The 10,960-nt window shown below is 56.8% G+C and overlaps 1 protein-coding gene across 7 annotated transcripts; it reads left to right on the top strand.

Moving 5' to 3' along the window:
• The first annotated feature begins 1,875 nt into the window (after positions 1 to 1,875).
• On the top strand, positions 1,876 to 10,921 carry ATXN7L2 (ataxin 7 like 2). Of its 7 annotated transcripts, XM_039460927.2 has the most exons (13): positions 1,876 to 2,144; positions 4,103 to 4,168; positions 4,552 to 4,656; positions 5,046 to 5,256; positions 5,551 to 5,837; positions 6,590 to 6,672; positions 7,012 to 7,265; positions 7,621 to 7,710; positions 8,092 to 8,290; positions 8,438 to 8,559; positions 9,092 to 9,887; positions 10,198 to 10,275; positions 10,774 to 10,921. In XM_039460927.2, exons 1-12 carry the CDS (start codon positions 2,018 to 2,020, stop codon positions 10,237 to 10,239), a joined length of 2,382 nt encoding a protein of 793 aa, XP_039316861.2. In that variant the 5' UTR covers positions 1,876 to 2,017; the 3' UTR covers positions 10,240 to 10,275; positions 10,774 to 10,921. The 7 variants fall into 7 exon arrangements, with proteins under 7 accessions (XP_039316861.2, XP_039316862.2, XP_010342402.3 ...); XM_039460928.2 differs by lacking the exon at positions 7,621 to 7,710; XM_010344100.3 differs by lacking the exon at positions 10,198 to 10,275.
• Positions 10,922 to 10,960: the final 39 nt, after the last annotated feature.

The raw sequence follows: 10,960 nt of genomic DNA, 5'->3' as shown, positions 1-10,960 counted from the left end.
TGCCCAGTGGGGCCTGAGGTAGAAGAAGGTATCTGGTTTGGGCAAGACACTTGTCCTTTGTCCCACCAGACTAACTCAGCACCAGGGTGCCCACCTAGGACCTTTCCTGGACATGAGTTTCCTTCCCTGTTGTGGTCATGAGTCTCTTACTTCTAGGATTGCAGATCAGGGGTAGGGGGGAGAATGTTGCATGTTGTTTTCTGGTGCTTGTTATTAAACATTTGAATAAACAGTGCTGCAAGTACTTGCTATGAAGGATCTGCGACTGGAGTCCTTCTGGGGATTTGTTTTTCTTCCTTTCTCTTGTTTTTAGCTCTTGGACAAATATCAGGACTTTCTGATAAGTTAGACAGTTTATTGGGGTGCAGAGAGGAGAGCAGTTGTTCCTAGCAGGCTCTGGTCTAGTGACATCTCCTCTTTTGGTGGCACCCAATTAGACCAAAGTAACTGGGACTCATTAACAATTCTGGAGCAAATTCAAAAGGTGAGAGATAGTGGCTTCCACAAAGCTGTTTCCATGTGCTGTCCTACCATCTGTGACCCAAACGGGCTTCCTGTCAGGAGTTGAGGGCCATATGCTTCGGTTTCTTAACTATTAGCTTCCTGTTGAACAAACTTGCACCTCTATCCCCCTTCACACAGTCACCCACTACATTTACATCCCCTAGAAAAATACACTTGGGCACAATTGAACAATTCAATTTTTACCAGATTCCTGGACACCCTAGGGATCATCTGTGGGTCGCGGGTTGATTCCCTGCCCTCAGAGATTATTCTTGAAGTACTTACACCTTCCCTGCCTGAAAAGGAGAAGAAAATCTGAGGTCTTCCTCCCAAACTTGTTTTCCTCTTAACTAAAGGGTCAAGAGTGGGGGTTGGGGTGGGGATGAGGTGCGAGAGGTTGAGGAAAAAGGATTAGTATTTCTTTTCTAATGTGCTGGGGGGGGGGGAGAATGGAGGAGGCAGACTTTTGTCTCTTGATTGTGTGAGGGTGGGAAGAAATGTTATCAGCTGAGAAGAAGAAATGGATGATTAAGGTACTTTCCAGACCTTAGCAAGGAAGATGACAGCTCTGATGAGAAATCTCCCTATGCCGAGGCTTCAGAAGCAGCCCTTCCAGCAGAGAAAGTATTCATTAGAAAAAGAAGGCAAAGTGATGGATGAAGTCAGGGTCCAGCCAGGGTTTGGGAAGAGGCGGTACAGGGTATCGATCGCAGTTCTCAGGAGAAGAGAGACGGATCAGCATAGATGCTGCAAACACCAGCCGCCTCGGGGCCACCCCAGTTCCGGGGCTGGCTCTGGCTCGGAGACAGCCTTCTGTCATCGTGACAGGTGATCTTGGTCAGCTTAGCCAGGTCCTCTCAAACCCAGACAACGCCACTCCAACCCTCTGCTCTGCATCAGGGCAGCGTGGGCTTCCCACAGAGGAAGCACGACACGGGAGCCGAGGCCCTCCCCACCTCCAACCCCTGTGTCCTTCAGCACATCCTACAGACTCCCTCCCCTTGCCCTTCTGATTCACAGCGCCCACCTCCCTGCACCTACCCTATTCGATCTACAGGGGAGCGGAGTCGCTTCGTGGCCGCCAACCGGGGAAGGGGCGCCAGCCAGCTGGCGGACGCACGGCTTAGAGGGGCGTCTGGGCAAATAAAGGTTTTGGGCTGGAAGGGGTATAGTGAGCCTGGGAGAGTGGACTGGTAGCACAAAGAATGTGTGCGTAAGGGTTAGAAGAGGAGATCCTGGAGCTTTGGTCTTCTCTTTCCCCCCTGCAATTGTGCATTTCGGAGGGACTCTGGCGGCAAGCTCGGTAGGCAAATAGCATCCGCTCCACGACTACACTTCCCAGAAGGCTGTGCAGAAGGGAGGGGGCGGGGAGCAGGCAACCTGTGTTGCGCTTGCGCAAAGAGTGATCTGGAAAGGCAGGTTGGGGGGAAAGGGGAAGCGTGCCCGCGACGAGGGCGAGGGGGAGGGGGCCGAGCGGCGGCGGCGCCAGGGCGGGCGCGCGTCCGCGGCGGTGATGGCGGTGCGTGAACGCGCGGCGGCAGCAATGGCCGCTCTGGAGCGGCGGGTGCCGAGTCTCGATGACTTCGCGGGACAGAGCTGGAGCTCGTGGGTGGAGCGGGCCGACGTGCCCGCGGCTGACGGTGAGTGAAGCCACCCTAAAGTCCGGGGACCCCATCACTATCTCCCCTCCCCCCTTCCGGGCCCCCGCCAGCTGAGGGGAGCCGCCGACTGGAGCCGCCGTCCGGCTCCCCGGCCCCCCAAACAAAGGACCCGCCGGGTCCTAGTGCCCGCCCGCTCCGTCACCTTCGCGCCTCCGGGTCCTAGCGCCGGCTCACCGCTCACAGCCCACCCAGCCCACCTCTGCCTCTGCCAGTCCCCAATACCTGCCCCCACATAGGCTTGCCTTTATCTTTCTCCTTGCCTGCTGGTCCCCAACTCGCGCCTCTCCGGCACCTGCCTCTGGCTTTCCCTGTCCGCAACAGTCCTCTCCACGTGTTTCCCACGCACCCCACTTCTGTGCCCCCTTCCTCACCCCCCTTGTTCTTTCCCCTTTTGCCCCACACCTCCTGCTCCTTTTCGGCGTTTGCCTGCAGCTGCAGTGCTTTTAGACCCCCGCCCCCTCCACGTTAGTTCCTCCGTCCATCCATCTATCCTCCCTCTCTCCCTCCATCCTTCAGTCCATCCATCCATGCCTCCAACCCTCTGTCCTTTCCCAGGCCTCTTGCCCTGCCTCTTGGCTTTCTCCTCTGACTCCCACCTTCTCCAGGCCCCTGAGTGCCTTAGTGAGCGGGCCTGCAGCTTCTTCTTCTGATCTTTGTCTTCGGGGCCCCAGGGAGCACCTGGCCTCGTGGCCTTTCGGGGTGACAGCAGGCATCACGCCCCTGAAGAAGTTTACAAGTGAGAAGAGGTGGAGGAGGAGACGGCATGGAGGGGTCTCTAATGACACTTGTTCTCCTCTGAGACATCTGACTCTCAGTTTCGTTCTGTCCGTCATTCCCCGCACTTGCATTTCACGGACTTAGAAGGGGAGCTGCCCCTTGTCTCTTGCATGCCTAACCCACCACCCCTCATATCTGGATATTATATAAGATTGTCAACAATCTTCTCATCCTAGACGGGAGCATATCTGTTAATGGGCATCAGAGAGCAGACCTAAGTGGGAGCCTAGGCCACCCCGGGGCTGCCCCATGCTGGGTGGGCAAGGATGGGGCCATTGTCAGGGTCTGGGTGCATTGAGAACCGGAAATGGTGACTCAGAATTGATTTTTTTTTTTCCAAGGGACAGGGAGGGGGCGTAGAGGAGGGGGGGGAGCAGAGAGGTAGGGGGATGGGGGAAAAGCTGCTTTGCACAGCTAAGATGTTTTTGTCATTAACCCAGAAACTGAGGTACAAGGGCAACCCCTGCCCAAAGCCCCTCTAAGAAGGGGAGGGACTTGCATAGCTGACCAAGGAGACTTTGAAGATGCCCAAGGACCAAAGACAGCAGTTTCTCTGCTCTGTGACCATGCTATCAGTGCAGGACCTGAGAAGCTGGGTGTAACTTTGACAATGCTATGGTAACCCAGGTGGAGCAAAATGGAATTCATGGGGGTGGGGACCTGTGAGAGTATCTATTTGGGATGCCACAGAGTAGCAGAAGGGACCCATCTGAGAAATCTCAAGAAGAGACTCAAGGATTTATGGAAAAATTGGTTAAGGATTGTTTCCCCTTTAAATGGGGAAGCAGGCCCAGAAAAGAGATGATATTGACCACAATCACCCAACGAGTTAGCAGTGGAACCCTGAACTGCGCCTTGAAGTGAGGGGTCCCATAAGAAACGTGGATAGATTCTTCTTAGTGGGGCAATCTTGGTGCAGATGCAGCAGGTGAAGGAAGATGGGCATTTGAGAATGACCCTCTGAAAGGTTCATAGGTCCTAGCACCAGGAGCTTGTCACGGAGTGGGGGCTTCATACTGTTGTGTTGCAGGCCCTGATTGGGGCTTCTGGAAAGGGGACAACCTCTGGCTTGTCTTCTGGGAAGAACAGTCTCTGGTAAGGAGAGGCTGGAGAGTCCCTAAGACTGGCCCTGACCCTTCTGAGCTGTGTTTCTCCTCTAGGGGCTGAGCTGGAGGAGAGTAGCAAAAACACGAAGAAGTTGGATGCCATGACCCTCATTAAAGAAGGTGGGAGTCGACACACATTAGGGCTGGGACCCAGGGCAGACAGGACCACGCTCCACTTTTCCACCACACTACAGAAGGAGGTGGCTGCTTGAAGCAGCTGTCGGGGACCCTCATTTTGATAGGTCTGAGTCGGCCGGTTGCTCTGGCTCCTGTGACCTGTTGTTGGAGATCCTAATCATAGGTGATTGCCCACACACCTGAAAGCGCATACCCTTTGGGACTGCTTAGATTGAACTCTGGAAGCTGGGAGCATTCAGCATGGAGCCTGTCATGTCAGCGGGGAGGTGAAGTGCCCTCTGAGTGGTGGGGTGGGAGTGCTGTCTGATCGTTCAGGGAAACCCTGGGATCCTCAGCCCCAGTGACCTGGGCTTCTGTCATTGCAGACATGTCCATCTTCGGGCACTGCCCTGCCCATGACGACTTCTATTTGGTTGTGTGTAACCACTGCAGCCAAGTGGTGAAACCTCAAGCTTTCCAGAAGCACTGCGGTGAGGGGAGCCCTAGGGCAGAGATAGAGGGACAGGGGAAAGTAGAGCAGGGAACTCTGAGGACAGGGTCAGTGGGGAGGTCTCGTGGGGTAAGGGAGGGTGGTGTTGAGGATAGGAAGTTCCTGGGGGTGGCTTCAGAGCACTGTGGGGGTTGGATTATTGTAATTCTAGCATCCTGTGGAGTTAAGGCAGGTGTTAAGAGGTTCAGGAAGCTAGGTCTTGAATTTTGAGTCTTGAAGGCTCAGATTCAAATGGGAAGGAGGTATGTTTTCAATCTAATTTAAGGAAACTTAAAGATTCTCTCATGTGAGTCTATAGACAGGGTTAGGTTGGGGAAGGAAGCGGTGATACCACTCACCTTGATTATTCTTTCCACCTCCTGGTGACAGAAAGAAGACATGGGCCCCTCAGCAAGCTTTATGCCCGGGCCCCACCCCCACCTCCAGCCCCTGCCAGCTCTCAGAAATGCCATGTAGTGAATGGGCAGGGCCCAGCTTGTAGGGCCCCAGCTTCCACAAAAACCTCCTCCCGGGAGAAGGGCCATGGGTCCCGGAGCCGTGGCCACCAGCCTCCTGAGAAGACCCAGAAAGACAACCTCTGGTAAGGAGAGGCTGGAGATAATTTCTAAGACTGGCCCTGACCCTGACCCAGGGAGGGGTTGACACCAATAGAGGCAGCCCTGGTCGAGGCATACTCCTCACAGCAGGAGGCAGTGCCTGTCTGCAGCTTCCTTCCGTGTGCTCCAGGGAAGATGGGGTCCCTTCTCCCCACGTTTCATACCCCTCCTGGAGCCCACCCAAGTTCCAGGGCTGGGAAGGAGATGGCGCTGGGCTAGAGTCCAGGCCCCAGGCCTCCCCTCCCCTTCCCCAGCTAACCCCCTCTCTCCATGTGTAGCCTTTTCGTGCCTGTGGTGAACCTGGAGAAGATGTCCAGTCTCCCGAAGCCCGACGGACACGGAATCAGGGTGGCCCCACCCTCTGCTTTTCTCAGCCAGCCAGGGGGCCTCACCAAGGACTCCCCTGGAAAACCTCCCATGGCTCCCCCTTCTAAAGAACCTCCTGGCAGAGAGAGGATCGAGATCATCCCCAGCGAGGGGTCCAGTCACCGGGCTGAAGGCAGCCCTCCTGAAAAGGAGCCCAGTGGGGCCAGGCTGCCCCCCAAAACCCACCGGAAGATGGCTCGTGAGTAGTCGTGGTCTTGGGGGTGTGGAAGGTGGAGTGGGGACTCCTTTGGGCGGCTTTGTCCTTGGGCTGGATGGGGAGGAGGTCAGGTTTATGAGCCTGGCCGTCACAGGTTGTAGGGTACAGGAGCCCCTGTCACGTCTTGACTTGCTGGCTTCTTAGGAAGCTTCTCTCCAGCCTGTGTCTCCGGATGCAGCCCATGCCCAGGAGGTGAAGTTCTTTCTCACTCTTTCTCACCTAGATCCCGGGCGCCAGACACATGTCACAACTGGCTTCTCTGGCATCCCAAATGCCCACGGCTGCTTGTGTTTCTTGATATGCGTTGCCCTGCTTTGGGCTTGAAGTCCCAAAAGGAGCACCTGGCATCAGGATAGGGATGGTTCTCACACTCAGCAAAGAGGTGTTGATGTCTAGAAGTTTCTCTGGAAGGTACAGCCCCAGGCTGAGGGCTGTAGGTGCTTCTGCCGTAATCCCAGTTCTTCTCAGGCCCTTGGCAGGAAGCGGCCAGATCCTCTTGTAGAACTCCTGGAAATGGTCTTGAGCAGGCATCCCCAAACTATGGCCCGCGGGCCGCATGCGGCCCCCTGAGGCCATTTATCCGGCCCCCCACCACACTTCAGGAAGGGGCACCTCTTTCACTGGTGGTCAGTGAGAGGAGCACAGTATGTGGCGGCCCTGCAGCGGTCTGAGGGACCGGTGTAAAGTTTGGGGACGCCTGGTCTTGAGGTTCATTGAAACTGCTTTCCCCACAGGGAAGGAGTGCGACCTCAACAGGCAGTGTGGGGTAATAAATCCAGAGACCAAAAAGATCTGTACCCGCCTGCTGACCTGCAAGGTAACCCCCTTCCCACTGCGCAGTGAGAGGACAGCACAGGGCTTGCCTGCTCCTTCCCTGGCAAGGAGAGGAATGTTGATGTGACTAAAGATCCAGCTTCAGGGAGGGCGGTTAGGCCCACCTTAGGGAAGGGGAGATGGAGATGCCCCTCCTGAGCGGAAGATGGGAGCAGTGGGCAGGGGTGGTTTCCGGCTTCCCCCATCCTGAGGGAGGGTTTTGGCCCCACGGAGGAGGGAAACAAAGACATGTGAACACACCTGCAAATATGCCCCCCCTGCTGTCCCTCACCCCTGCCGAGTTCATACCTGCTCCCCGGCTCTCCACCCTGCTGTGTTCTAGATCCACTCAGTACACCAGCGTCGGGAAGTCCAGGGCCGAGCCAAGGACTTTGACGTGCTGGTGGCAGAGCTGAAGGCCAGCTCCCGCAAAGGGGAGTCTCCCAAGGAGAAGAGCCCAGGGCGCAAGGAGCAAGCTCTCGAGCGCCCCTCCCAGGAGCTCCCTTCCGCAGTCCAGGTTGTGGCAGCAGTGGCTGCTCCCAGCAGCACTTTCTCTGTCCGTGCCAAGCAGACCTACCCATACTGTGCACTGCCCAGGTATGTCTAGCATCCAACCCCTACCTCACCTGGGGGTTCTTGGCCCCTCAGCCAGCAGGGGCCCCTGGAAACAGGCTCATGGAGTGTCCTGGAAGATGCACTCACTCCACCCTGAGTGTGGGGGGACTCCTGGGGCTCCTGACAGTAGTGTGGAAGCAGGAGATGCCCCTGTTCCCAACCAAGCATACCACAGCACCCCAGCCTCTCAGCCGCATGCCAGATCCAACACTTGGGATACGAACATTTTCCCAGCGGCCTCCGACAGGCCGAATCTTGTCACTGGGGAGCCGAAAGGGTCACAGTCCTGGGCAAGGCAGCCCTACGTGTATTCACTCACTGGCTCCTTCGTGTGCAGAGGCTACGCCGGACCCCGGGGAGAGCCTGCCTTGCTGAAGGAGACACACGTGCATCTCTGCCTGTCACACAAGGGGCAGACACGAAACAGGTTCAGCTCACAGACAGGCTCACAGGAATATGTGATGCAAGAAGGGGGTTGAGCAAGTTGACTGGGCTGACCAGAGCTGGGTGCAGTTTAACTGTGAAGATTTTCTGGAGGAGGCGGATCTGGAGCAGATGATCCCCTGAGGAGGAAGGGGCTGGGAGGTGAAGGGGCTGGGGAGAGAACTCCTTGGGAGCGGTCTCTCTGTCTCTTACTCTGTGAGCTCTGTGGTTCCCTCCTGCCCTTCCCTTCCCTCTGCCCTCTTCTGATTGCCCTGCAGGGTGTCTGCCCCTGGGCCCTGCTCTCTGAGCTTGGCGGGTTCAAGGACGCCCCTACTCTGACCCCACAACAGTCACATTCCCCTCACATCCCCTTTGGCCCTTTCAGGTCCCGGGGCTCCTCTGAGAGTGAATTGGATGATGAAGGCCCCTGTGGTGGTGATGGGGACCCAGGCCTGTTCCCCTTCCCCATGCCCCGGGGTGGGGCCCAGGCCTCCAGCGAGGACAGTGAGGAGGAGGGGACATCTGACGACCTCCACCTCCCCCCTGACTGCCATTATGCAACCCGGCCCCCGAGGCCACAGGCGGTAAGGACCTGGGGCAGGGGCCTAGGGTGGGGGTGGCCCAGCAACAGCACTCCTGGCCCACAGTATGTGGAGGAGGTCCGATCCTGTGTGCAGATGCCCTCTGTGCACCTCAACCCTGCCAACCATGCACCTTCCTTCTGCCTTTAGTTCTGCACCTTTGGGAGCCGGCTGGTGAGCCCAGGATGCTATGTATTTAGTCGCCGGCTGGACCGGTTCTGCTCGGCACTCAGCTCCATGCTGGAACGCCACCTCAGCTCACACATGTGGAAGTAAGTCTCTTGGGCCCAGAATGGAAGTTCTAGAACGGACATTCCCAGGTTCCAGACATACCTGGGCTTCAGAAGCCCTGATCTTTCCTGTACACCCATAGGTGCACCTTGGCTGTTTGCCAGCAGGACCCCAGATAGGGAATGCCGTGAAAAGGGGATGGGAAAACTTGGCAGCCTAGGGCTTGCCTAAGGCAGGGCATGGAAGGGTGGTCTGGGGGTGAATCCAGACTCTCCTCCATCACTTCCAGTACCTTTTGGGTGACTGGAGATAGGGGATGCCCCAACTAAGATTTAAAATGAAGTTCCCAGTGGGTCTACCTCCTAATTCGTATATACGAGCTAATTCCTCTCCACAGGCACATCCCTGTGCCATCTTCCTAACCCTCAGTTCCAGCATCTCCCAGCAGATGGCAGCAACTCTGGGGCTCTGCTGGCCATTTCTAGGTGGGGCAGAGAGACTGGAGTGTGTCTTGTGTTGGGGGAAGCTCTCTTGTTTGCTTGGCAGTCACAGCGGGCTCTCTCTTCGCTGCAGGAAGATTCCACCGGCGACCGAACCTCCATCTCACCTTGTCAACTCCCCCTTATCTGCTCCCCTGAGCCCATCCTCTACGGGCAGCTGCCCCCGCCTTCCAGGTCCACCCCCCAGACCTGCCTGCCCAGCCTCCACACCCTCTACCAAGGACAGCCTTGTCCCCAGCTACCCTGCAGGCTCCCCCAGCGTGGCGGCCGCCTGTAGCCAGGCAGAGTGCATGGGCGGGAGCCAGGCTATCACCTCACCACTGCCTGCCAACACGCCGTCCCCGTCCTTCAGCAAGCTGCCGCCTTCCAAGGCCAGCAAGTCATCCAAAGGCAAGGACGGGGTGGAGATGGAGGCCCCTTCTCGAAAGCGGAAGTTATCCCCTGGCCCCACCACTTTTAAACGGACCTGCATCCTGGAGCCCACTGGAAAAGGCAAACCCTCTGGCTGCCGGGGCCTCTCGGCCAAGACTAAAACAGCCCTGACCGTGGGGCTTAATGGGACAATGGGGCCAAGAGTGAAGCGGGCAGGGCCCCTGGACTGTCGTGGCTCCCCTCATCAGCTCCCCACACCAGTCAAGGCTTCTCAGCTGGAGAACCGGGGAGCAGCCGGACACCCAGGCAAGGCCCTGTCAACCAACTGCCTCTCTGAGGAGGAGGTGGCCAAGAAGCGGAAAAACCTGGCCACTTACTGCCGGCCGGTGAAGGCCAAGCACTGTCAGGCCGGTGCCCCTGCTGATGTGGCCTGTTCTGTGCGCCGCAAGAAGCCAGGCCCGGCCCTGGCCTTTGAGGAGAAGTGCTCTACACTGAAGGTACCAGCCAGGCTCCCTGAAGATTGACGAGGGTGGGGTGCACAGTGGGTACCTGATACGGAGAAGATGCTACATTGGTGTTTGTGCCGGGAAAGGGAGGCAGGGGAAGTTGAGAGAGAGTTCCTGGACTGTTTTCTTTAGGAAGAGGTAGGTCAGCTCTTAGCAAAGTGACTCCAGCATTTGCCTGGTGAACCTTCCCCTATCCCTAACCCTTGTCCTCCGGCTAAGGAGATACTGCAGCCCTCCACCCCTGCTTTTGCCGTAACCAAAGGGCCAGTTGTGTCTGAATTGGCTGTGACCCTCATTCCAGGTACTGGAGCTACCTCTGTTCCCTGAAGGAAAGGGAGTTTGAGTCCTTGGGTCACAGCCTAACATGCCGAGCAGCAAGGTGGGTGGGCTGGTCTTGCTCACTGGTTTTTCCTCTGGGCATCAGGGCCTTGAAGTGCAGGCACACGACCCCATGGCCACTTCTGCACGTGTGCCCACCTTGCACATGTGCTCACCTCCAGCCGTGTGGGTGACAGACAGGTTCTCCAGGATCACTAGTAAAGCCTGTAGCCGGTTTTACTTGCCTGTTCTGGTGGGATCCCTGGCATAGCATGCCATGTGCTCTCTATATAATCTCTGCCAGGAGGGACTTACCGGAGGTGGGATGGGGTTGCTCTCCTGGGTTAGATGTGGGCCCATAAGCCCTGTGTGTCCTCCAACTTCACTACCCAAACTGGCTCTAGTGAGCTGACATTCATCTTCCCCCTTGCTCAGCTTTACTCCCCAGGCCAGCAGAAGGGAATCAAGATTTAGCCCCTGTAGTCCACACAGTTCACCGGGAAGGACCGCAGGCAGGCCCCCACCCTGACCCTTTCTCTTGCCTCTTGTCTTCCTGCAGTCAAAAGCCCATTAATGAGAAAGTGCCTGCCCACTGCAACGGAGCCGCCAGCACCTCCTCCCCTCCAGATCCGGGCCCCAGGCTGCTGCCGCTTTTTATAACTTTATATTATTTTTTTTAAGAAAAAAATCTCTTTAAAATACCTCAAGACTGTCTCCCTGTTCTGTTGCTGCTATGAAAATATAAA

This window comes from Saimiri boliviensis, chromosome 11 (assembly GCF_048565385.1).
Source record: "Saimiri boliviensis isolate mSaiBol1 chromosome 11, mSaiBol1.pri, whole genome shotgun sequence".
NCBI classification, from domain to species: Eukaryota; Metazoa; Chordata; class Mammalia; order Primates; family Cebidae; genus Saimiri; species Saimiri boliviensis.
Note: the sequence above shows the minus strand (reverse complement) of the source record. Positions and strands in the feature narration are given on the sequence as shown.